The sequence below is a fragment of the Euprymna scolopes genome, chromosome 1 (assembly GCF_053919585.1).
Source record: "Euprymna scolopes isolate OS-2025 chromosome 1, ASM5391958v1, whole genome shotgun sequence".
In the NCBI taxonomy this organism is placed as follows: Eukaryota; Metazoa; Mollusca; class Cephalopoda; order Sepiida; family Sepiolidae; genus Euprymna; species Euprymna scolopes.
In genome coordinates, this window is record NC_136482.1 from 63,681,986 (window position 1) to 63,709,810 (window position 27,825).

The window sequence follows — 27,825 nt, forward strand, 5'->3', positions numbered from 1 at the left end:
ATCTCCAGCGACGACTACAGAAACACATCCTTAAGCGGAAGTAGCAAATCGTGGTTGTTATGCACCAAACGCTTTTTCGTCTGATGCTGCACTGCTGCAGTTACATTGAAAATTCACTAAATAATATTTTTAAAAAAATGAGACGATAAACGATATTAGTTATATTCTCTCTTTTCATAAAGTTTTTAATAAAATGAAAATGTTAAATTAAGAGTCAATCTATGGTTACCGGGGAAACGTATTTACTGCTGAATTATTGTTTGGAAATGGCCGTCTATAGGGTGTTTTCGCACCCAATTTTGCAGGAATATAAAGCTCACATTTTCTCCAGGGCTACTGTGATACAATTACTGATAACCTTACTCACGTTAATATTACCCTTGTTAATCGCGTATAGAAGTAATGGTAAGTCGTAAGAAAGGATTCTTGGGAGTTTTTTATTTTATTTTATTTATTTAGATTACACATTTTTACGAAGAAAGCTTAGATTCGTAGGCAAAGAAAATATAAAATTTAAAAAAAAATCGAATATTTTATCCGAGTAAAATTAGAGTGTCTACATTACACTATATTTAAGTTTAAGGTACACATGCACTTATTGATCCGTGCTGAAATAATAACATTATTTAAAAAGACATTCTTAACATGGGGATGGGAGGGTGTTTTGTACTTATTCTGTACTTACAATTGAATAAAAAAAAAGTTATCATTAAACTTTAATTAACTTGGAAATACGATTTAAAAAAATAGCGCGGATCAGTAAGTGCATTTAGTACCAAGTTTAACATTACTGAGAAAGGTGAGGGTGTGTTTAAGTTTAGCTTAATGAAGACATTAAAAAATGAAAATATTTGTACGTACCCGTTATGGAAATAAGGGTATTTTTTTACGACCTGTGCCAGCGTAGTATAAACACCACTAGCCACCCCATGTTAAGAACGGCTTTCGGAATAAACATCCTCCCAACCTCCCTATGTTAAGAACGGCTTTCGAGGTTGGAGTGTTTATTCCGAAAGCCGTTCTTAAAATGGGGAAGTTGGGGTGTTTATAACGCGCTGGTGCACGTCGTAAAAATTTACCGAAATAATTTCTCATAAAAAATTTACTTAATTTGATCAAGTAGTTTTTTTACAAGGGAAAGTCAAATTTTAATGAGATCGATCGTATCCGCCATCTTGTTTATTTCGAGGTCGAGGAGGTGGTGATTTTTTTTCTGCCCAATGGTTCAAAATAATCGAAAAATTGTGACAAACTTTAAGCGGTGAGTTATCTCCCTTGGTGCCTCCTCCTCGTCCACGAAATAGGCAAGATGGCAGGAGGCAGGATACAATCGATCTCATCAAAAATTGATTTTCCCCTGTAAAAAAAAACAAACAAACAAAAAAAACTACTTGATCAAATTAAGTGAAATTTTTTATAGCTTAATTCTATGACGGGTATGTACAATATAATTATTTTTCTCAATATTTTCATTTTTTAATATCTTGATTAAAATAAGCAAGTACCAAAATTTCTGATATATACCCACCGAATCGTTATTTAAAATATTTTAAGTCTCCCTAAATCGGTAATTTATTATTATTGGTGCTAATGCACTTACTGATCCACGCTATTTATTAAATCGTATTTCCAAGTTTAATTAAAGTTTTATAATATGTTTTTTATTCAATTGTAAGGTTAAAGTACAGAATAGGTACAAAACACCACCCTCCCCATGTTAAGAATGGGTCTTTAAATAATAACGTTATTATTTCAGCACAGATCAATAAGTGCATGTGCATGAGTACCTTATTATTTAATCAATTAATTAATTTATTTTTTTCATCTTCGGAAAAGGAAAAAAGGTCAATATGTGATACCAACAAAACTTTAAAAAGTTGATTTTTAGAGTATTCAGGTCTGTTTTGAACGAATATCACATTTAAAATTGTCGCTGACAAGTAGTTTTTATGATATTAAGACCTTTATTATCCAGTGTATTCCCTGTTGCTTTCACTGGTCGCCATATTTGTTTTGTATGCGTGCACAAAACAAATATGGCGACCAGTGAAAACAGTAAGGATATATTGGATAATAAAGGTCTTAATATTATAAAAACTACTTGTCGGTGAGAATGTTAAATGTGATATCTGTTCAAAACAGACCCTAATACTCCTACAAACAACTTTTAAAGGTAAGTCTTTAGTTGGTGCTCTATTGCATTTTGACCGAAAAAAAAAGTTCAATTGTAGGATAGAGACATTTGAAATATCGGCGGACCTGAACGAAAATCACTCCCTCTCCCCTATAATTTTAACCGGTATTCTGCAGATGGTATTTTTTTTTTTTTTACACCTTGTCCTCCCCATGTTAAGAACAGCTTTCAGAATAAGCACACCCAACCTTGAAAACTATAGTACATACTAAAACATACTATAAAAATTATGGGGGGGGGGATTCTTGTTAAGGTCCGCTGAAATAGCTTTTATTTATCTTTTAATTTGATAATTTGATCTGTTTTAAAAGAATCTTAGCAAAAGGTTGATAGATTTTTGAGTAACAATACTTACTAAAAATCCATTGTCCATTTACCTTAAATTAACCTTCTCTGCTCGAAAAATTAAACTAAGATCTTTTAGTGTTGTTGTTATTATTATTAATTTTATTATTATAATAAAAAGTAATTTCCTACTATATATATGTTTTTTTAAAACAATTCAGATCACAAAAAAAATTCCAATGGTATATTTATTTATCTCTTCTGTAGAAGGTCAGACATGGTTTTTAAAGACAACACACTAAAAGTGCATTCTGGCCTACAAAGAAAAAAATTACTGAGCAGCCCTTTTGGTATCCATTGGTTGAAGAGCATCAGACGATTAGCAACAAACTGATCCCTTCTCAAAGAGAGAAGGTAAAATCTGGAGAGGATGAACTTCCTAGGATGTGTAATAGTAGATGAGTTTTAATGTAAGAAAACTAGTCTTCTTTAGCTTTGGAGAAGCGTTATTCTACTTAACTGGAGTTTAGATACATAGCTCTCTCTCTCTCTCTCGTTATCTTTTGCACACATATCTTCAGCTACTTCTTTCTTTAATTCATGAGTAAAGTTTTGCAACTACTAGCAATACACATGAAGAAATTGAAATGGCTTAACATATTTCAATAATGGCATACAAAAAAAGAGCTTGATAAGCTAAGAAAGAATCTTTTTAAATTTTTAAAATCCGATTAAAATTAAGGAAGTTATGACTGTTTTTGTGCCTTGCACATTTGGGTATTTTTCCCTCTCTAAGACCATATGCGTTTTATCACATTTTTGACACTACCTTTTCATTAAAATGTTATATCTTTGTTAAAACACAAGATTAAGCAATGAAATTTGCCATATAAGTGTATTTTTGTGCTAGGAATCAGAATGTGCTACTGAAAATTTCCAGAAATTAATGGTTTCCATCTGCCATAAATGCACATAAATATGCTGCAATTCCTTAAAAATGCCATTTTTCCATTAACAGAAAAGAAGTTAGAGAACTAAAATCTGAATTGTAATGCATTTTATGTACAAAAAGCTGAATATATTGCAATATTTCTTTGGTATTATTGTATACTAGCAGTTCAGCTTGGCTTTGCTTGGGCCCTATGTACGGTTCATAACTTGCCCTACGTGTGAATACACTTTATGTAAGATTTCAAACGTTTTTAGACCAAAAATTGTCTGAGTAATTTCATTGAGACCGCAGAGGTAAAATTTTTTATACTTTGACCCCAATTTTAACCCCTTAACATTTATTATTTTGGTCTCAAATCTAAATAAAAAGTTTTACCAAGTTACCTCCATCTAAAATTCCAAGTGTTTAGACCTAAAATTGGCAAAGAAATTTGGTAGCGTCTGCAACCAAATTTTCGCCCCAAAACTGATTAAAATACTTGCTGCATGTCTGAATACCCGTTTCACATGTTGAGGCCCAAAATTGGCTGATTAGTTTGTAAGACATCGCAAAGTTCAAATCTTTTTAACTTTGACCCCTTGGCAGCTCAAATTTTCGATCCAAACCAATTAAAAAGCTTGACCTATCTCTGAATACTCTTTATGCAAAATTTCAAATGCTTAGACTAAAAATTGGCTGAGTAATTTGGTAGAGACCGCCAAGGTCAATTTATTTTTAACTTTGACCCCAATTTTGACCTCTTAACATTTACTTTTTGGGCTCAAATCAAATTAAAAAGCTTGATCCATGTCCAAGTAACTTATATTTAAAATTTCAAGTGTTTAGACCCAAAACTGTTGGAGGAGCTTGGTAGAGTTTTCAAAGGTCAAATCGTTGAACTTTGACCTCTTGACAGCCAAATTTCTGGCCGAAAGCTGGTTAAAAAGATTTTCACAAATCTCAATACCCCTTATGTCACAACTTGAGTCTATAGACTGAAAATTGACAGTTATTTGGTAGGGAAATATACACACACACAGACACACATACACATTTTCACTTTTACAGATACTCCCCCGATCTGACCACCTCTCTAAAGTATGTGATTCTACTTTTGTAGACAATTACGTGTGAACACTTTGAAAAACTTTAATAAAAGATAAACAAAAATTACTTTAGAATTTAATGTAAAATGATTCCCCATTTTAAGCTATTCCAGCATTTTAGGGAAATTAACCCATTTTATTTTCTATAGGAAATAAATCCTGTTTTTTTTGTTTTTTGTTAGTTTTTTTTCTAAAGACGATGGTTTGTGCAATTATGAGATAGTGGGGAGGTTAGCACTCTGATTTTGGATAGGGCTAAGGGAAATTATGTATGAACATCCTAAAGACTTGATAGAAACAAAATAAAAACAATTTTAGAATTTAGAGTGGGGGTTCGTTTCACATAAATTTTATGTAAAATAATTCACCATTTCAAGACCATTCTAGCGTTTTAGGACAGTTGACAAATTTATTTTTATGGGAGATAAATCATATGCACTTTTCTTTAAAGAATTTTTTTTTTTTTTATGCTTCTATGTAGCTTAGAGAGGAATTTTATTTATTGGGGAGCTTGCCAATCAGACTTTGCGTTATTGGTAGGGCTAAAGAAGGTTTTAGGAGATTTGGCACTCATCTAGGGTTAGAGGTAGGATTAAGGGAAGTTTTTTTTTTGTTAAGAGGGCATTTGACATTCATATTTACGGTTAGTTGTTCATAATTATTAGCTTTGAAAATGTTATGGATTTTGAACTTCAAATTACATTTAATTACGGCAGACAAAAATAAATTTATTTAAAACAAGTGACGTTACTCTAACAGAAAATATGTATTTTGGAAAAGTATCAAGTATTTTTTGGCCACCTATTTAAATATCAAAAAAACTTTCGGTGCTAATGCAGAGAGTGATACGCGCTATTTTTTAAATTGTATTTCCACGTTTAATTACAGTTTTATTATACGTTTTTTTATTCAATTGTCAAGTTAAAGTACAGAATAGGTATAAAACACCTTCCCCTCCCCATGTTAAGAATGGCTTTTTAAATAATAAATTGTTCATAAATTTTGAATGAATTTTATTTTTATTTTTAATTACATTTCATGTCTTTTTTCTACCGAGTGATACATTATTTCGTTTATAAACTTTCCAGTTCGAGACGTTTTTATTTCTTAACTTCACTAGAAACTGAGCACCTCCTACAAATATTTAAATATCGATTTTGCTTTTTATTTTTTTTTGATTATCAGGTAGACTAGTTTCCATTTGATAATAATCCACTGAAAATATTGTAAAAAAATACGAAAATTAAAAATATGTGGTCGGGGAGTGGGAGTTACCACTCGTACACTTGAACAAAATAATTGTATTTCACATTTTTAGTTGTTCAAACCCAAAAGACTGTTTAATTCACTATTAAAGACTAATGCACAAAAGTTATACATTTAGAAAGCTTATTTTCTTGTCTTCTCAACCATAAAAATATTTTTAAAATTTGACCAGTGGTCAAATTTAAAAAATATTTTTATGGTTGATAACAAAATAGCTCTAACTAAACATGTAAGAACATTTTTTTTTCATATTCAATTTAAAAAAAAATTTGTTCTGAAATAAAAATCAATAAGAAAAACGTCTATTGGAAGTGGTTTGTGATCATATTTATATGTATGAATTCTAAAGCTTTTTATTAGTCCAAATGAATCAAAACCTGCTGTAAATCTACAAGAAAATATTAAATCATACATTGCAACATCATTGTTAAGTATTTGCCCCAGATCACTTATTTATTTTTTTTTTTGTTAGAGTAAACCTCATAATTTTATGTGAATATGCATCTGATAATTGAAAGGAAAGATTAGATCTCACACATATTACTATTTATGTATCTTCCTAATTAAAATATTTTTTAAAGATTTTATTTTATTTTTGTTTTTGTTTTTCCTGCTTTTTTTTTTACCAGGTTTCTGGGTTAAAGAAATCCGCAACCGTCAACAACCTAAGATCACTTTTAAAAAGGAATTAATTTTTGTGTTGCATCTAAGCAATAACAATCAATCCTATGTGACATACAGTACGTTTCAAAATTATAATAATTTGCAACAGCAATTTTTAAGAATTCCACTCATAAAGGTAAGGCTTCTTGTTTTTTATTTTCTTTGTTATTTTAATTTTTTATTTTTTTCATTTTTTTTAATTTCAGATTGATAAAACCGATAGAAAAAATGTAAACCTAATGTAAATGTTGAATTTCAATTGATTTTTTAATTTCAGGCTTTGGAAAAAGACATTACTGGAGACGGTTTAAGTGACAGTTTGGAGCTGAGCTTGGAAATACCTCTCTTTGATTCAGAACAAGTTGTGGGCGTAGAACTGTTGCTATTCTTTACTTATGAAATACAAGTAAGTTAAATATGATTTATTTTGATTGCAATACATCAAATCAGTTTGTTCTTTTTACTTATTAAATAGTTTGAAGTTGATTAAATAAACAACTATATTTTTCTTGTAAATTAAACTTTTATTTTATAAATATTTATTGCAGTCATTAATATTTTCTTATCAATGTCTTTTTCTACACTGGAATCTCTTAGTTTCCATAATGATTTTATTTCATAATCCAAATTAGTTTTTGTTTTTAAGAATACAAGTTATGTTTTCATAAGATAATGTTAATGGAATTGATTTTAAAATCATTTTAAAATTGGAAATGTGATTTATGATGAAAACAAAAGGATCGTTTCCGAATTTTTGTCTCCACATAAATTCAAGTAAATATTTGCCTAGAAGCTCCTGGTTGGTCCCACATTCTTGCTTGTTCCGCTGTTTTGCTTCCTTCCACATCCTCTCGATGTGGTTTGTTGTTGACTTTGTCGCAGGGTCTACAAAAGGCATACTTATGATTCATTGTCAGGTGGTGGAATCCTTCTCCTCCTACTTTGTTATGGACTCTACCAACAGTCAGATATGACTCTAGTCCCCGGCAGAATATATTTGTTTATTATTGGAAGGAGAGTTTCAACATTGCAATTTGGTATGCTCATCAAAATACCCTCCTTGTCAGTGATGTCATAGCTGTTGAAGACCCAGAGTGGTTTGAGTATTCTACCTATGCTGTGTTTCCTTCGGTTGAAAAGAGACTCGTCTATTTTGACTATGTGCCTGGGCCTCCGATCTGCTGGGGACTCCTCAGGAAATACTTCTGGCAAATTTCTCTCAGAAAGTTCTTCCAGTCTTTTGGATGTTTTTCAAGGTAGCCATTTCAAACACCCACAAATTAATGATTTTTATTATTGTGGGAATCTCCAACTTGGATTGCGAAAAAAACGATCCTGTGTGCAAGGAGATCCATTGTCTGCACTATTTATGCATCTCCAGGAGAAAGCATCCTTAACATGCAATCTTTTTTGTTTTTAGTAAGCATTTGTGTTTACAATTTTTGCACCTCATTTCTTTCTTCTCCTGGCAATGTGAGATCCTTTTCATCTGTGTTTTCATTTCTTTTTCTAACATGCATAGATTTATTTCTGTGCCTGCCATTATCTTTTTGGTGAGTTTGAAACTAAATTTGCTTGTTAGCTTTTTGGTTTATTCACTTTTTTCCAACTTAAAAGTCGTTTGCTTCCATTTCAATAGCACACTTTCATTGGCTAATCAAATGCCCAGCCAATGAATTAAAAAAAAAAAAAAAAATAATCAGAAAAAACTGTTTAAGCATTGCCTTAAGGAGAAGTGCTTTCTCCCTGGAAAACCTCATCAGTATGCCCTGTATTTAAGAATTCAGGTGATAAGTCATCTCCCTCTCAGTACAGACCAATAAGTCTCCTGTGTGTTATGAGTAAGTTGTTGGAATCCATATTAAATAGAGAAATAGTAAACCACCTCAGTAGAAACAATCTTCTTAGTGACACACAATATGGTTTCCATTCTGCAAGATCTACCACAGATGTGCCAACGGTTATATCTCACAGGATTAGTGAATCTCTTGACAAAGGCTTCCTTTCTAGGGCAATTGCTCTTCTGACATATCAAAGGCCTTCGACAAGGTATGGCATAAGGGCCTACTTCACAAGATTTCCAGCTACGGTATGACTGGAAATGTTTTCTCAATCATTAAATCATTTCTCTCCGATAGGCTCATAAGAGTAGTGGTCGATGGACAAAAATCAGAGGCCTGCAGTATTTATGCTGGAGTCCCTCAAGGGTCAATCCTGGGCCCAACTCTCTTCCTGATCTACATCAATGACCTCCCTAAACACATACTTAAATCATTCGTTGACATCTATGCTGATGACACGACCATCTACGGCAACACATCAAAGGCTGTAAATGACAAAGTTCTCTCTGATTCTCTCTCCTCTGATCTTGAGCGCGTGGTTCAGTGGGGGAAGACGTGGCTGGTTACCTTTAATGCATCTAAAACCAAACTCCTATCTTTACATCATCAATGCTCTGATCCCCATCTGGCATCAATTGAAATGAATGGCTCTCGTCTAGGAGAAGCCCCGTGTTTTGACAAGCTTCTGGGTTTGTCCTTTACTCCTGATCTGAAATGGAATACGTTCATCAAGTCTGTTGCCAAAGTCGCTGGAAAGATGGTGGAATCCTTCTACTGCTCCAGAAGATATCTCACTGCTGATGCAATTCCCGATCTATATAAAAGCCAAGTATGTCCAAGGATGGAGTACTGCTGCCATATCTGGGCAGGAGCTGCTAAAAACAGCCTATCCTGCCTTGACAGAGTACAAAATAGACTTCGTGGCTTAGTGGGGGATTCCCTTTTCTCTACCCTGCAACCTCTCTCCCACAGAAGAGACGTTGCGAGCCTATCCTTGGTTTATCGTTATTTCCATGGCAGGCGCTCGTCTGAACTCCAATCTCTGGTCCCCCCTCGCCAGTCTTTCACGAAAAACACCCGTCTAGCTGAATCCACTGTGAAAAATTTCCCCCACTCTTTATCTGTGCCTAAATCAAAACGTGGATTCCATGAACAGAGCTTCTTTCTTAGAACTGCACGCCTGTGGAACTCTGTTCCGTCTGCCTGCTTCCCACCTGACTACAACTTGGATGTCTTCAAGTCCAACGTTAACAAATTCCTAATGAACCGCCCCCTTAAGTAAACACGTCATCAAATCTCCACACTAATGTACTGTACTTGCAATAACCCTTATCCCTGAGTGGCTTCCGGGCCTTGATAAGTGGTGACCACCGTGTAAAAAAAAAAAAAAAAAAAAACTCTCCCCCTTAACATCACCAAAAAATACTAAAAACATTACATAAAAAAAAAAAAATAATAATAGTTGATTTAGCGTTTAAACATTTGAACAACACTCGGCTTAAACTGATTATTATTGGTCTCGCCCGATCCATGCTTGACAGGAATTTCCAAGAATCCAGGTCAAATTATGCAAGAGTATTTATTTGATAATTATATTTTAAATATATATATATATGCACTTTATAAATATTAGTAAATTGCTAGACAATTTAACCATATATACAGAATAAACAATACAAAAAATACTAAAATGGCTGCACATATAAATATAAAATGTGGTTTAAAAATAAGGAGTTAGTTTCAGATCCACAAGATCCAGTTAATATATTGTAGACAATAAATATTATGATATAAATAATTTTTTTGTAGACCAAAACCTTTTTAGAACATTTTTAACTTGTATATTAACTAAGACTTAACTAGCTTTCATTTTAAAACCAAGATGGCTACCTAAATAAATATGCAATGCTGGGTTTTCTATGAAATTTCTTTTCCAACATTATATTGTCATGCATATTTCTTTCTAACAAAAAAAATTATATTTATCTGATGAGTATACACACAAAAAGATTCAATCTTGACATAATAATAATTGATTGTTTCTGCATAACAAAACACAACAAGTTTTGATATGCTGAAAAAACTGTTTGATAAAAATAAATATTTGGAACTTAAAATGTAGCTATACTGTTATTCTTATATATATATATATATATATATATATATATATATATATATATATATATATATAGTCACACTTAGCCTTAGTAAGAACTATGGTAGCATACACATGGCAATAATAATAAAAAAAAATTTTAATATCCAGAATCGGCTTATTAGTCCTTAGGACTCATCTCAACAATAGAAAATCGCTTTTTTTGTTTTACAACAAAATTTATTTCCTCCTTTTGTCGTTACCGCTGTGACGTTCCTCATGTGATCGTCTTCTTGAACGTGCTCTCGAACGTCATCCACGCTTCTAATGTGATCTCAACCATTATTTTCGTCTCTAACATGATCCTCTTTTTCAAGTCTTTATTTTTTGCTACCGGTGATGTCATTTTTGCATGCATTTGCATGTCTGTGCTATGTTACAAACACTGTGGTGATGGGATAGGGGTTGGAGCTTCGTAGACAGTGTAGAACCAATTAGATTAGAGCGGTTTTTATTTTTTACCTTATCTAAAAAGGAGAAACTAGTGGTTGGTGCACAAATTAAAATGTGACAACAATACTTCATGCATGAGCGAATGGTGGCTTTGTAGAGATATAAGATATTGAAAAGCATGAGAAGTTTTCTGGCAAATATATCCGCTAAACCAAGTGCAAGATAAGATGCAAAAAAGAATAAAACATAAGAAATAGCAATTCTCTGGATGCATTATTCTCTCATTCATTGCAACATAATCATACTTTTGACTTCAAACAAGCAAAAGTAGTTAAATTTATTCCAATGAACCATGGCAGAGACTTCTTGAATCAGTGCTTATTGCAAATTCAAGCACAATTAAACAATGTGGAAATTTCTATAATGTATCGCCATTAAAAGAACATAATTTAATTTTAGACACAGGTTAACTCTCTCACACTATAGAAAACACCACCTATAATAATTAATACATATAGTCAATCAATAAATTACATAACAAAAATACACTCATTTCATTTCAGTTACACATCCACATTTGAATTATAATTTATTTTAAAAAAATGTATAAATTAAATCATATCTCTTGTTTAAGTATATTTATGGTTATATGATGTACAGAAAAAACTTACTGTCTTCGCAACGCTATAAGTTCTTCAAATTTTGAATGACTTTTTTCATTCTGAAATAGAACATAGTCATCCTTCTCTCACAAGTATAATTTCAGATATTGTACTGGTATTTCATTTTCTTCAATTTATTCATTCAAAAGAAGTCTTACAATTAAGACGAAATGTTGATGGGATATAACTTGGTTTGTTCCTTTTTCATCTGTCTGTCTGTGTGTCTCTCTCTCTTTCTCTCTCTCTCTTTCATATATATATATATATATATATATATATATATATGAGAAAGAAAATTAAAACTGTAAGTTGAACTTTAGAATCAAAATTTATTGTTCAACTGAATACTCAAAAAAACAATTTACAAAGTCCTTATTCCGCAGAGTTTCAAAGAATGCTATTCTTATTATTCTTCCCATCAGAGTACATAAAGACATCAGCAAATTATATTTATAGCAATACTAGAGTTTGCTAGTTAAGGCATTAAGTGAAACCGCAATTTATTGTAGTTATAAATTGCCAAATAAAAAAAATGAAAAAATATTGGATATGTAAAAAACTAATATAAAAACAAATCGCGCATAATACTTCACTTTAAATGAAACTCCTCTAGAAGTCTGTCCCTAGTCAAATGGGACCTAATAGTAAGAAGAGAGAAATCCAAAATGAGAACCTTCATCCTCGGCTTAAAAGAAAAAGATATATATATATATATATATATATATATATATATATATATATATATATATATATATGTATACATTATTTATAAAGAGATTCTCAGGAGATTTGAAAGTCTTACTGACATTTGTTTTCAATATAATCACAGTTTATCTCTGATTATATTGAAATTTATACTGCTTGCAAATTACATCCAAATTTGTGTAAATTTTATCATTTATAAAACCAAAATTTCCCAAGCTCATAATTCAGTTATGTTTGTTCTTTTTTTATTCAATATTCACCATAACCATCACATTTTTTTATTGCTTTGCAATGACCCAGCATAGATAGATGCTTTAGTTCAGGAAATCTTGGTGTGATCAGTTTTTCATAACTAATTTATGTCTCTAAATTGTATATTCTTCTTTATCATGCCTAAACAGTTACTTTCTACAAAAGTGAACATTTATTAATATTTTCCTTTGGAATTCAATCATACTGCCAACAAAACCAATGTTTTCATAAGTCATATCTCCATTGAACACAAATGAATTAAATTTTACATTGTTTGTTTTATTTTTATTAATTTGTCCTTTATTTGATGTTTATTTTTTTCTTCTAGAAATTCAACCGATTATTTATGGAAAGCATGGCCTACATTCAGTATTCTTTTGCCGTTCCTGGAGCCAAATTACAAGTTTTAGGGAATTTAAAAATTCAGCAGAAAGAGTTGCTCTCATGTCAGAGCACTGACCGCAGATATAATGTAAGAGTTATGTTCTTATAAATTGTGTTTGTTTTTATTTGTTTTAATAAATTAATAAGAAAGTTTGTATTATTTAAATTAATCGAACATTTGTTCTTATCTTGAATGTTATCTTAATGTTCCCTGATAATTAAATTATCTTTATAATTTGTGTAAACTTCCAACTAGATCCAATAATTTGAGACCCTCTTTTTTTTCCTGCCAAAACATGGTGACTTTTACACCTGACGAAGGTCGGAGGTTACATTGACCGAGCCGTTGTGCAGATAACACTCAAGATTATACAATTGTCTAATTAATCTAACTAATACAAACATTCATACCTCATCTCAAAAATTTGGAAAGAAGAAAGAAGTATTAATGATAGTATAAAAATAACTGTTGACATAATTAAAATTGACGCAAGATTAAAATTCATACCAAATTTTATATATTTATTATTATAATAATATATAATAATATAAATGCCACTTTGAGGAGTATTTGTTGCAATCCTGGTTCATGGGACCAAATACCTGGACCTTAAATGTACTATTTGGCACTAACCCTAAGTCTCAATGGCTACACTTTTATCTTTGTCTAATGGTGGACCCTTCAACGGTGACCAGACTCACTGGTCATTGGAAAATACTGCTCTGATGCTCAGGGCACATAAAATGTGCATGACCCTAAGTCTGTGTGGCAATACCTTTTGCACTCCAATTGGCTGTTCATTGGTTTGATATCATGTTGAATTCCTCTTTGTAGATGCTCTTGTGTTGTTGATATATCACTCTTCTCGGTGCAATCTAGGTTGGTTATGGCGTTAGCACTGTAATTAACTGGATTTTGAAATCAAACAATTCAATATTAACTCAAAGATCATTTTTTTATGAATGATAATAATTATTCAAAAGATATTCTGGGTACACTTTGTGCAAAAAAAAAATATTCTTTAGGTTCTTAATGGCTTCATGATGTGGGATCTTTCAACTTGAGTTCATTTAGACAGCTTCTTACTCCAGAGCAAGAGTTTTTCAACTTAACTCTTCTGAGGAGATTTTTGGCCCCCACTGTGGGCAGGAGCCCAAAGTGATGTGGACTCTTTGATGCCAGCCAGCAAATTCTCTTAAAATCCTGAAACACAATGATTTTTTATGGAACCTTAATTCTAACTCTAATCTATTTGAGATTAGCATTTTCCCCTCTATCGTTTGGAGATTTCCCTTTCTCTTCTATCTTTCCCTACTCTTTTGTTTTTCTATCTTAAACCATATTTTTCTTTAATTAGCAATACCAGACACCATAACATAGCATGCCCGTTTGTGGTAGATGACTATTTGCAAATAAGCGGTCGGGTGTGTCACATAAAGTCGTGACAACTGCATAAACATGAGAATTTTTGTGTGCAGTGACACGCACAAAAAAATCTGTAAACGAATCATTCGTCAACTAATTTACAATAATAAAGTATTCATTTTATTTTTGTTATCTACTAGCAGTTCTGCCCGACTTTGCTCAGGCCCTATATATTGTTCATAACTTTATGTGCATATGTATATATTAAAAAGTGTGAATATGTAAGATAATGCCTTTCTATATAATAGTCTTTCGTAATTACCATAGAGAAAAGTTGGTAGAGGCCGCAGATGGCAAATTTTTAAAAAATTTGACCCCAATTTTGACCCCCTTAACATTTGTTTTGGGCTCAAATCAAATTATAAAGTTAGATCCATGTACAAGTAACCTACATTTAAAATTTCAACTGTGTCAACCCAAAATTGGCAGAGGTGTTTGGTAAAGTCTGAAAAGGTCAACTGTGTAAACTTTGACCTCTTGGCAGCCAAATTTTCGCCCAAAAACTGATTAAAAAGCTTGCTGCATGTCTGAATACCCTTTATGTAAAATTTCAAATGTTTAGATCCCAAATTTGCTTAATAGTTTGCTAGAGATCGCAAAGGTAAAATCTTTTGATCTTTGACCCCTTGGAAGCCAAATTTTCAGCAAAAAATGATTAAAAATCTTGCCCTATGTCTGAATACACTTTATGTAAAATTTCCAATGTTTAGACCAAAAATTGGCTGAGTAATTTGGTAGAGACCGCAGAGGTCAATTTTTTAAAAACTTTGACCCCAATTATGACCTCCTCCTCCTGCTTCATTTGCATAAGCAAGGGTTTTTCCTAAATGCCATTTCGTATAATTTTGTTAAAATTGTTATCTTTAGAGAATGAACACAATTAATGGACAATGAATCTGCATTTGCAAACTCGTTTCTGAGACTTGCCAGCTAATCTGTTTTATGGTTATTCAAAATAAACTTTTGATGGCTGCAATAATTCAATTCACCAGTTGTCATCTAAACCTGGGTGATTCACCATCAGACATCTAAATATGTGAGATAAAACAGATGACTCTCCTTTAGTTTGTATTTTTAATAGACTTTCTGGCAACAAGATTATTGTCTTTTATCTAAATTTCTTTACATATATTCTGTACATGGCTTCTGTGTTTATTTATTTGAGATCCATTTTTCAATCTCTCCAAAAAGGAAATATCTCATCATTCCTTTTAGCCATGTGTGATTTTTAACAAAATGTCAACACTCCACCTAACTCTTAGCCCGTAAGCAGAGTAAATTGGTGTTACCCGGGCATGCAATATTGTTACAATAATATATATTTTCTTGAAAAACGATTTCTGCCTCAACAGAAAAATATTCAACAAAATGTTTACCCAGAAAATTATTTTACCGCAAACTATTAATATTAAACTTTAAAAAGGAAGATACTAGAATTAAAAAAACAAACAAACTTTTATTTACACTCAATCAGATGTGCCTTATGCACTAATAAAAATGTAATTGGCATTTTGTTGCACTTTTATGAAATTTTAAATATTTATAAATTTTCTCATTATAAAAAACGATTATTATATTGATTATTAATGATATATTACAATAATTATTTATTGCTATAATAAATTAACAAAAAAGTGTTAATGATAGTATAAAAAATGTATTGACATAATTAAAATTGACACAAGATTCAAATTCATACCAAGTTTTATATATTTATTATTATAATAATATATATATATTATATATATATATATATATATAATGATGTATTATAATAATTATTTATTATAATAGATTAACAAAAATATTAATGATAGTATAAAAAATGTGTTCACATAATTAAAATTGACACAAGATTCAAATTCATACCAAGTTTTATATATTTATAATGCATAATAATTATATATTGAATTAAAAGCAATTTGAAGAATGAGATCTAAATTGTCTTATTCTTGAAAATATATTTTATTGTAATGATAAGTAAAAGTGAAGTTTCTTTTTCTAAATATCAGACACAATAAACAAATGGTATGATACTAAGACCCAAAACTAGAGATGCTTGTATTTTGTTAACAAGAGAACAGAGGAAAAACGCTCTGTCATGACTGCAGAACAGTTCCTGCATATAGTCACAAATGTATACACTGTAATCATGGCAATCACAACTCAAATAAAGCCAGGATCTGATTATACGCTAATTGACACTGTAACATAACAACAGAACACACACTGACTTATAGAAGGTATTGCAATATTTTTTGTGTACTATGAGGATATGGCCACAAAGATTTATTTATAACAATGTATGATAATAACAAACCAATCAGATTCCAGAGTTTCTTTATAAAATATATTGAATCTCTTTGGATTCTTCAGTGATAACTTTTGGTCTTGACAACAGAGGAGACCACTATGTGCTGCTTATCTCGACTCAATTATTTCTTTGCCTCGAAAAATTTCTCTAATTGGATTTATGCTGCCATATTTTTTTTACTGTTTGGAATTATATTTTTCTATTTCAAGAATGATTTTACACTCAATAGAAGGTCAATTCCATTTGATCACCGCCATAGCTCTCTCTCTCTCTCTCTCTCTCTGACACATAGTAAAAAAGAAGACCCTAACTCTAACTCTCAGTATTAATAAAAGCATAAAACCTTGCAGAAATGAGAATCACTAATCCATTTGCAATTGCACATATAAGGTGCCAAAGCTGTTTAACTCGTATCAATAGCAGCCGTGTAAACCAATATGTTCATGAAAAAAAAGTATCAATATTTGAAAGTTTACTTTTTAACCATTGATGGTAGGAGTTTATCTTATATAGAGATTTTGTCAGAACTTTTTAAAACATAATAAATATGTTGTAGAATTTGTCTTATTTGAAAATATCAGAGATCTTTGCTACTTTTAGTAATGGGAAATATTGCATTAATAATAAATTCCCAACAAATAAAATGGATGCCATGACCAGAAATTGAACTGGAACATTTACCTTAACAAAATTATAGCTTTGGCATAATGTCATAGATTTATGATTTGTGTCATGTTTCAAAACATGAATTCAAAAATAAATAATAAAAAATAAATAAATGGGTAAACATTATCAATAGTGTTGGAAATTACTTGAACAGTTTCAAGCTATTTATACTTATAAAAATATATAATTTAAAATTTAAAGTGATTCTGTGTTTGCACATGATAGCAAACCCACTTCATGAGCTAGAAACTAATAAGTCCTACACTATCAACCAAGCTCCTATCAACTCTTGTCCCATTGCTACAATGTTGCCTCCCTATATCTAGTTTACAAGTACTTAAATGCAATGTGTTCTGACAAACTCGTAGTACTTGTGTTCCCCACAATGTAAATATCGTCAACTAACCCAACAAGCAGCAAACTCCCACCCCTTCACTGTAGAGATCCCTAAATACCGGAAAACTTTTCTACTCCAATAGTTTCTTCGGTTTAATTTACGTTCCACATCTCCACATTTACAAAACCATTTAGTGGAAGTAACGTCAAACAAATTTTTAGCTACAAAGTAGCTTTTAGAGACAAAGTTGGCATTGAAGCACATGTCCTCACACAGAAGTATTATAGCAAGCCTCACTCATCCCCATAATTCACTACAGATTGTGCAGCTGCCATTGCACAAAGACAGCATGTACTCCTCCGGTTCATACGTCCTAAGTCAAATGCAGATAGGCAAAAATTTATAGGTGCTAGAAATCATTGTGAGAGAGTAATAATCACAGCAAAAAGGAAATGCATAGAATCGCAAAAGATAGGAACTCACGATTTCTGGAAAATCTATAATAGTGTAGTGAATAAAGAACAATAAGTAATTCCCACACTATCCAACAACCAGAAGGTAGCATGCACGGCAACTGAAAAAATGGAACTGCTTGCTCAGCGATCCGCCTCCAACTCCACGCCAGAGTCAAGAAACAACTCCCTCCCAAATTTCTCAATGTGGACAAAAGCCACAATTATGATCTGAAAATCACTCCTTCACAAGTCCACAATGTCATAAAAAACTTGGACACCTCCAAGGAGTGTGGGCCTGATCTCATTCTTGCTATACTAATTAAGAAATGCTTAGTTAAACTCGCCCCTGTACTCTCCAAACTCTACAACAACATCTGGCATCAATTGAAATGAATGGCTCTCGTCTTCAGGAGGCCTCAAGTTTTGACAAGCTTCTTGGCTTGACCATTACTCCTGATCTTAAATGGAACACGTACATCAAATCTGTTGCCAAGGCCGCTGGAAAAATGGTGGGATCTTTCTATCGATCCGGTAGATGTCTCACTGCTGATGCTATTCTCTATCTATATAAGAGCCAGGTATGTCCAAGGATGGAATACTGTTGCCACATCTGGGCAGGAGCTGCTAGAAAGGACTTGTCCTGCCTTGATAGAGTTCAAAATAGACTTCGTAGCCTCGTAGGAGATGTCCTTTTCTCTTCCTTGCAACCTCTATCTCACAGAAGAGATGTTGCGAGTTTGTCTCTGATGTATCGTTATTTTCATGGAAAGTGTTTGACTGAGCTTCAATCTATGGTCCCCCCTCGCCAAACTTTCACAAGAAACACTCGTCTAGCTGTAAACGCTATCAATAATTCCCCCCACTCTTTATCTGTGCCTAAACCTAAACGTAGATTCCATGAACAAAGCTTCTTTCTTAGAACTACACGCCTGTGGAATTGTCTTCAGTTTTCCTGCTTTCCGGCTGACTACAATATGGTTGTGTTCAAGTCTAACGTAAATAAGTTCTTGATGAGCCGTTCCATATAAGTTATCAAATTTACCAAATTTTCATTACTAATGATTACTATATTGTCCAATTTCTACTGTACACTATTTAACCCTTATCCTTGAGTGGCCTCTTGGCCTTGATAATGTGGTGATGCCTATGTAAAAAAAAAAAAAAAAAAAAAAAAAACAACAAAATCTTGGAGATACTAATCAAGAAAGCACTGGTCCACCCCCTTGCAAAAGCCAATCTTCTTTCTGACAAATAGTACTGATTTGGGAAATGTCGTTCTACTGCAGATATTTTAAGTCATCTCTGAATGTATATACCTTGAACTGGATAAGGTGGGTGAAGCCAGGGCTGTAGCCCTCGATATATTTAAAGCCTTTGACAAAGTTTTGCATAAAAGGCTGTTAATGAAAATCAAATCATATGGTATAGCTGGATGAATACTAAACATAATTAGGTCCTTCTTAGACAATAGGACTCATCCAAGCAGCATAGCATTAATGCGGGAGTGCCTCGGGTCGATTCTTGGACCACTATTATTCCTGTTATTTATCAATGATCTCCCCAATAATATTAAGTCTGAGTTGTATTTGCTGATGATACAATGCTCTATAACATGTATGAGTGAAGCTGAATCATTAGAAAATGACCTCTGGACCATAATTGAATGGATGGTGATATTTAATGCTAGTAAGACCGAGCTGCTCTCCTTTGACAATTACAAGAAACCTCTCCAACCACTGATATCCATGACAGATAACACCCTTCCTGAGAATTCTTCCTTCAAACTCCTAGGCTTAGCGTTCACAGGAAATGCGAATTGGAATAAATACTGCAAAAGCTGCTGCAAGGAAGGTGGGCTCCTTCTATCATGCTAGACAACTGTTCACACCCGAGAGTATTCTGTCCCTCTATAAGGCCACCATTTGCCCATGTATGGAGTATTGTTGCCACATCTGGGCTGGTACATCTACCATTAGTCTCGACTTCTTGGATAGGATCCAAAAAAGGGTCTGCAATCTGAAAGGTCCCACTTTATCAAATAGGCTCCAATTCATGTCCCATCGCTGCAATGTTGTATACCTGTTCCTGTTTTTTCAAGTATTTCAATGGAATGTGCTATGATGAACTCATTGCACTTGTGCTGCCTCAACGTACATATCCCCAACAAACCTGCTTAGCAACAAAATTACACCCCTTCACTGCTGAGGTCCATAAATGTCAGTAAATTTTCTACTCAAATGGCTTCTTCCCTAGAACAGCTAGACTTTGGAATTCTCTTCCTGCTGCCTGCTTCCCAAACTGTACTGATATGCAGAATTTCAAATGCAACGTAAACCAACATCTTGATCTTTCTTAGGCATCGTCCTAATTAGTAGCCCTTTACATCCGAGTAGCAATATGCCTTGTTTGGAGTGAAGGTGAGCAAAAAAAAAATGTAATCTATTTATTATGGCAGAATAATAAAGTTGATAAATATTATTTTCAAAATATTTACATTTTTTACATAAGGTGCCTCAGGTATAATTAATCCATTATTTTAAAACTATTCATTTAATCTTAACGTGAATTGTTACTTTCTTGTAAAAAGGAAATACTAATGTTTATTGAGGTGAGTAATCAATGTTTTCTTTGAAATATTTTTTTAAATTGTTCATAAAATAATTTCATAATGCAAGCATAGAAAAGTAAAAATATAACTCAATGAGAAGTATTCCAACATTTTTTAAATGATTTTAAAAAGATTTGCATTGTTTTTTTTTGTTTTTTTCTCTGAAAAATGAACAACCAAAAAAAAAAAAAATCATCCTAATTTTACTATCATCTGAGAAAGCATTTTTATGAATGTTTTTATTTAAAATCTTTCATGTTTGATTTTTATTCTTCATTTTTACAGATTCCCGTTGTGGATTCTAATAGCATTTTTAGTGATGCTTATGATTTGTCCAAAATCATTCAAGAATTTAATAAAAGAAATGGTAAGAAAGCATTCATTACATTTCAACAAAAACGATGATAAACATATATATGGATTAAAACGTACCTACTTGAATCTTTCACAAAATTGTAATCATTCAATTTATATAAAAGAATGGTATCTTTTAATTAACATGATAGTAATAGTAAAATAAAAGCACATATAACATATAATGGATGCCAATATAGACTATGAGTTAAGAACCCATCAAAAATATTGTATTTATGTACATAATAATGCAATTAACAAGGCCTAAATTCCCCAACCCACATTGTGTTCTTTGGTCAGAGAAGGCTGCAAGTTGTCAATGTTTTAGCTAAAGTCAGTGACTAGGCACAAACAAGACAGCAAAAAAAAGTATCAACAGTTATAATAGTTAATCAATTTATGTATGAAACGTCAGTACAGTTTTTCACTTTTTGGACATTGTGTATGCACTAAAAATGTATTTTCTGCTTCATTAAATTATTAGTTCTTGTAGTAGCAAGTTGAACCCAGAGTCTAAGTTCAGGATGTTAGGATTCTATTGTTACTGACTATTCTCATCAGTCAACCCTTTTTCCATTAGCTTTATCCTAGACATTATCAATTGTCTTCTGAGATAAGAGAAAAATCCAGGTTGTCCTCGATAGTCGCACATTTAAACAATATGATATAAATGCGGTAATGCCTCAGGGGTCTATCCTTGGACCTCTATTATTCCTAATATTCATAAATGACCTCCCTGACAAAATTGTCTGTGAGATGGGTATATATGCTGATGAGACCATGCTCTATAACATACACGACTGGAAAATAAATGAACACATATCTAAAGAAATGGCAGAACCACTAGAGGACGACCTCCTATCTGTAGTGGAATGGAGACAAAAATGGATGGTCACATTCAATGCAGCCAAGACTAAATTTGTTTCCTTCAATAACTACAAGAAACCTTCTCTACCACCAATAGCAATGGTCAAAGGCTCTTTATCTGAAAGTACATCTTTTAAACTCCTCGGCCTAACGTTCACAGGAAACATGAGTTGGAAAAATTACATTGAGAGCATTGCCAAGACTGCTGCGAAAAAGGTAGGTTCTCTCTACCGTGCTAGAAAGCTATTAACGCCCGAAAGTATCCTGTACCTCTATAAGGCCATCATTCACCTATGTATGGAGTATTGTTGTCATATTTGGGATGGTGCATCTGCTACTAGTTTCTCACTCCTAGACAAGGTTCAAAAGACAATCGCCAACCTAATAGGTCCTGAACTGTCATCTAAGCTTCAGCCTCTGTCCCATCGAGATGTAGCATCCCTCTGCCTGTTCTACAAGTACTTTAATGGTGAATGCTCCGACGAACTGCAAGCACTTGTACCCCCTCAACGTAAATACCCCCGACAAACCCGACAAGCAGCAAAATCCCACCCTTTCACAGTTGAGATCCCTAGATGTAAGAGAGCCTTCTACTCCAGTAGCTAGACTTTATAATTCCCTTCCGGGTTCCTGCTTCCCCAACTGTACTGACATGCAGAAGTTCAAGTGTAACGTGAACCGACATCTTGCTGCCCAACTCACCACATAGTACTCCTGTAGCTTATGTCCCTGATAGTAGTCTCCTACATCAAAGTGGCAATGTGCCTTGTTTGGGGTGAAAATATGATAAAAAAGTAAAAAATAAAAATTAAACAGTTTGAATTTTTACTATTTTATCATAACCTCTTTTTTCATTCAAATTTGACCAACATAATCCACAATATTTCTTTAGTATCACCAAAAACCTACTCAAATGACGATCTCAGTTTTAGAGATAACCTTTTATCTAAGCTTTGTTAATCTTGATATTAGCTAGAACGTAGCCATCTCATAAATGCCTATTTCAAGAATTTTCCTTCAAGAGAAAATCTGCTTTAGATTACTATAGCTAATAACAGCACTTGCCAGATTAGAATGAGTGAAGGCAAACACTAACGGTCCTTAGTCTTCCTTCTTTCTCTTTAAAAGAGACCATTCCAGATCAATAATATTTAATGGAGGATTATGAGGAATTGAACTAATTCAGTTTTGTCGAAGTTCCTCATAAGTGTCTATTGATATTTTTAAATAATATTTTCTCTCAATTTACATCTCAATTATCGTTATATATTTATATATTTTAATTATTTCCTTATTAATTTATAGTATCCTGTTTCACACATTGTCATACTATTAGAAAAAAAAAAGAATTTCAATAAAAAGCAATTTGTCATCAATGAATCATTAACAGATGTCAACTTTTACTATTGACCAAAATAAAATGCAGTCCAATTTTTTTGCTGTTTTTTTCTTGTTCCTCCTTGGACATATCAAAGGTGATGATCATATCTGTATGACAACATCATCGATGATGCAATAATTCTAATGCAAACAAAGAGACGCTGTCATAATTGTGCCAATATTTGTTTTTTGTAATACTGAATAAACATTTTTTGTTGTTGTTCCTGGGAGCCAAAGAACAGTTTAATGTGATGGTAATGCTGCGGTTATGAGGTTATGATTATAGAAATAAATGTGAAGAAGCTTAGGCACAATAGATGTTATTTTTGTATGGATATGTTGGATTAGTGTTGGTGTCTGAAAACCTGTCTCACAACAATCTTTAATTCATGTCACAATGCTGAAAGGATGAGCAACATAGAGCGCAACGATGTGCTTGCACTCAGATTCATTTGATTGTCGGTTAAAAGTATATTTTAGATGTGAAAAACGATAGTGTAAACAACAAAATTTAAGACATCGATCAAACTAAACTTGATAAACGAATAAAATGTAAAGAATGATGTCAGGTTTTATAATTAAAATAAAAGTAAATACAAATAAGTATGAGATAATATGTCATTAATTACATTTTATTATTATTATTATTATTATTATTATATTGTTCTTATCAGTATCACTGATAAAACGACCTGTGGTTTTTATATACAACATTAAATGACCCAAAGAAGGTTGATGTGCTAGTTAAACAAACAAAACAATGACCTGTGGTTTGAGTAACAATAAGCCTTTTCAAAATTTCAGACAAGGTTTGATGGTGCTATTTCTGCTCAGCTTTTTCATCGTCTTACTTAATGTGAGTCTTCAATGATGTTGGTGCTAATGCATTTTTGGGGTGGGTAATAATTTTCTCTTATATTTATATATATATATATATATATATAGGTTGATCATTTACTTGAAACTCTGTTTGTATATTCTAATAGTAATGGATTAAAAAATCATCCTCAAATAAAGTTTTTTATAATGAAAAAAAAACAAAAAAAAAACAATTTTTTCCTATATATATACATTCTGTAAATTTTGAAAAAGTCTGAGCTCAATAAATGCCTTTTTATTGGGTTCCAGAGCATGTATAGTGTAATATATAGTATAGTATAATAATTCTCCAAGTTCCAAATATTAAGTTTTCTCAGTTGGTCATTTATTACTTTCAAAAGGTATCCATAACAATATTGTTTTGTATTGCGATTTACAAGTTGCAATCTTCGAAACAAGAAGGAATGGCAGAGCGTATCAATCACATGAACCATGTAAGTTGTCAAAAATGGTGTTTTTATAAGTTTTTCCAAGATAAACATCTGATGAGTACATGACTAAATATGCAGCAAAAACATAATTTTGCAGATTTGTTAGTCGCAATATGAAACAATATTGTAATGAATACCTTTTGAAAAGTAATAAATGACCAACTGAGAAAAGTTGATATTTGGATCTTGGAGAATTATTATATTACACTATATATATATATATATATATATATATATGCATATTATATATCAGGAATAATGCTACATCACTTCAAGTTGTTTGGTCCTAGTGATATCTTACATTTTTCTAGTTGCTTATGTGAGTTGCTTTCTATGTTTAAAATCTGCCAGATCTGGTATGGTTTGTATTATGTTTTTCCATTGTTTAATTCCAATTTATTTTAGTTTTTTTTTTACAGGTTTTGAGGAACTGTTCCTAGTGCTCCTACAATTATTATTTTTTACATTCCCTTCATCTCTCTATTTTTTTTCTTTACTTCCTTCAGCTTCACTTTGTTTTTAATTGTTCTTGTTAACAATTATCATATCGTGTATTCTAGCTTGGATGAGATTGTTTGTACTGAAATGTTTTAGAGGATTTTATGCTTTTTTTCTAGTCCTTTAATTGCATTATTTTTGTCATTTTCAATGCTTTCTTGCTCTCTTCCTGCTTATTTCCTTTAGATAGAATGCATTGTGCATAGTTATTAATTTCCTGGATCTTTGACTCAGTTCATGATACATACTCAGTACCTTCTTAAACTGAACATTACCATAGCTACTGCTTAAATGTTTATTCCTTTTATTAGGTTTCTACTAAATCATTTAATTTTTTAAAATTCTTGTTCTTAAATATTCAATTTTTTTTCTTCCGCATCAACATCATCTTTAAGAATTTAATTTTTTTCTTGTTTTTTAACAGTCACAACTGAACTTGTTCCCCCTTATTATACATGGAGTATAGGACGAGGAGCTGGAAAGCCATTCATAATTTCTACCACTATAAAATATACAGAAGATGAAATTGTGTATCCTTTATTTAAAAATTGTTCTATTTTTTTTCATTTATTTGATTTCAATTTCTTTGTTGTAAAAAAAAGTTTTTTTCTATGAAAATTGTTAATACTGATTGAGATTCCTTAACCCTATTTTGCTATAAACCATCTTTTCTGTACCAGTTAAAGTGGGGATGGGTGCAGTACCTGTGTGTCCTGATACCATCTATCTTCCTTTTTGACAAGTTGAAAATTTTCCTTTTCAGTAATCGGCTTGTGAATACTATTGTATCAAACTCTTTTAAATCGCAAGGATTGAAATCTTATTGAAAGGGATTACAGCAAGAAATCAAATCTGGAAGAAACAATGACTGAACAATATAAAAAAAAATTGTTTTTTAATATAATCTTCCTATTCATAAAATTATTGTTAATATTCCCATTTATCCTTATACTGTTTTATATTAAAGACCAATTCAATGTAATTGAGACCAACATTTTAAAAACTAATAATATTCATTGAATAAAGTCAATTTCATATTTTTCCTTATGATATTGTTATTCTTAATAGCAAATAGATTGATAATATTGTTTTATGAGTAATTTCTGTCTTCCTAAAAAAATTTTTTCAAAACAAAATTGTTGAATTCTAGTTTTTATCATTAAGAAGCAAAAAAAATAGAATAAAATATTCATGTTACAAAATTAATGAAAAAGTAAATTATTAAGAATTTTATGTCATATCAATGTCATAATTAAATTCAGCAACTATAATTTGAAACTTGAAATCCATTTTCAAACGCATCTTTAATGTTGGTCCTTTTATGAGTTTATCTTTTGTATAGAATGCCATGATTTGGCTTAAAAAATCAATTGCCATTTTCAATTGTTTTTTTGTTTCTCAAATGTTTGTAGAAATGATTTATAAACTCATGTAAATCACTTTTTAGTTTATCATTTACTTAATAGTGGATTTTAGCAGCAGTTTTTTTTGTGGGGGGGGCACATCAAAATGCATGTAAATATGTATTACACCTTACAATCATGTATGAAAGCCACCTATGCGTGCAAGGTGAAAGCTTTTCAGCTGACGTCTAGTCATAAGTGTGTTAAATATTCATATTAGGTCATGGGACAGGGATTGTTCTAGACAAAGGGTCAAGAAAGTCAACCGAACTTGAAATAGAGAATCATAGGAATGGAGAATCTATGATATAAATAGCAGAAATTATGTCAGATATGATGCAGTAAGGGGGAATTCTGAGAGAACAATTGCTTAGAATCTGGATAGATGTGATCCAAAGACAACATGAACACAGAACAATTGCATGCTAATATCGAAATGAACTATTAGCATGTGTTTTTGTAAATGACATTTTTAGAATGTACATATAAAAAATATATACTTGTTAAATTTTAAAACAACTATTTATATTTTACTCTATGTGAAAAATAAAAAAATAAGTGCTTGAAAATTTTTCTTAATTTCTTTTTATTTAGTGAATGTTAAAATATTCTACAAATTATTTTTATGTAAGAAGGATCGATTTTTAATGTGTTAAATTAAAAACAAATAATGTTTCAAAATGACCTTTTTATTTTATAAGCACCCATGTTTGCCCAGCTGGGCAAACTTGAGTCCTTGTACCGGAAAAATATCCAGTAAATAAAACGTTTAGTAAATCGTTATTTTTTTTGTGCATTTTTTTTTTTTTTTTTTGCATTTCCATACACCAAACATGGATATAAATATCACTAAAACATCCGCTCGGTCATAAGCTTCATTTCAGTACCTAACTTGCCTGAGTGGATTGCCTGTAGGCTGAGATAAACCGCGTCACACACACAGACAGTACGAAAATTTATAACAGGATTTAAAATAATTTCATTTGAAAGTGATTTGGTTTATTCTGCAATGCAAACATTCTATGGTTGATGTTTGCATTGCAAAATAAGCAAACTGCTTTAAAGGGAGACTTTGTAGATTCGGCCACACTGCAATACAGAAGCAGGAGTTCCAGAACCACTCTAAAATTGGTGATGATGTTCATAAAGTTAACTGAATGTCTACAATGTTTGCCGCTGATCCCAAACTAGCTGCCCATCATTATCTTGGCTGCTGCAGACCATCGTACATGGTTTGCATTCATCCGGGACACTGTATGGGAGGAGCGGACTCAACCCATTCTGGGTGAATGTCACCTGAAGTCAGACAATGCAAATGCAGTCTTTTAAAAGTTACCACTTAAATCTGTTTTAGTACATTTAAAACAGAA

General features: G+C 32.0%; 1 protein-coding gene across 1 annotated transcript; it reads left to right on the forward strand.

Moving 5' to 3' along the window:
* Positions 1-243: 243 nt before the first annotated feature.
* Positions 244-26,095, forward strand: LOC145300836 (transmembrane protein 231-like). The gene is made up of 7 exons (XM_080144525.1): positions 244-405; positions 6,412-6,581; positions 6,723-6,851; positions 12,782-12,925; positions 20,929-21,010; positions 25,477-25,582; positions 25,708-26,095. Exons 1-7 carry the CDS (start codon positions 267-269, stop codon positions 25,877-25,879), a joined length of 942 nt encoding a protein of 313 aa, XP_080000651.1. The 5' UTR covers positions 244-266; the 3' UTR covers positions 25,880-26,095.
* The last annotated feature ends 1,730 nt before the right edge of the window (positions 26,096-27,825 follow it).

Bases quoted from the DNA above. Each gene is read 5' to 3' on its own strand.
- LOC145300836 (XM_080144525.1), top strand. From the start codon at position 267: ATGGCCGTCTATAGGGTGTTTTCGCACCCAATTTTGCAGGAATATAAA. The intron at 12,926-20,928 runs GTAAGAGTTATG...TCATTTTTACAG, and splicing joins GCACTGACCGCAGATATAAT to ATTCCCGTTGTGGATTCTAA. The intron at 25,583-25,707 runs GTATCCTTTATT...AACCCTATTTTG, and splicing joins TATACAGAAGATGAAATTGT to CTATAAACCATCTTTTCTGT.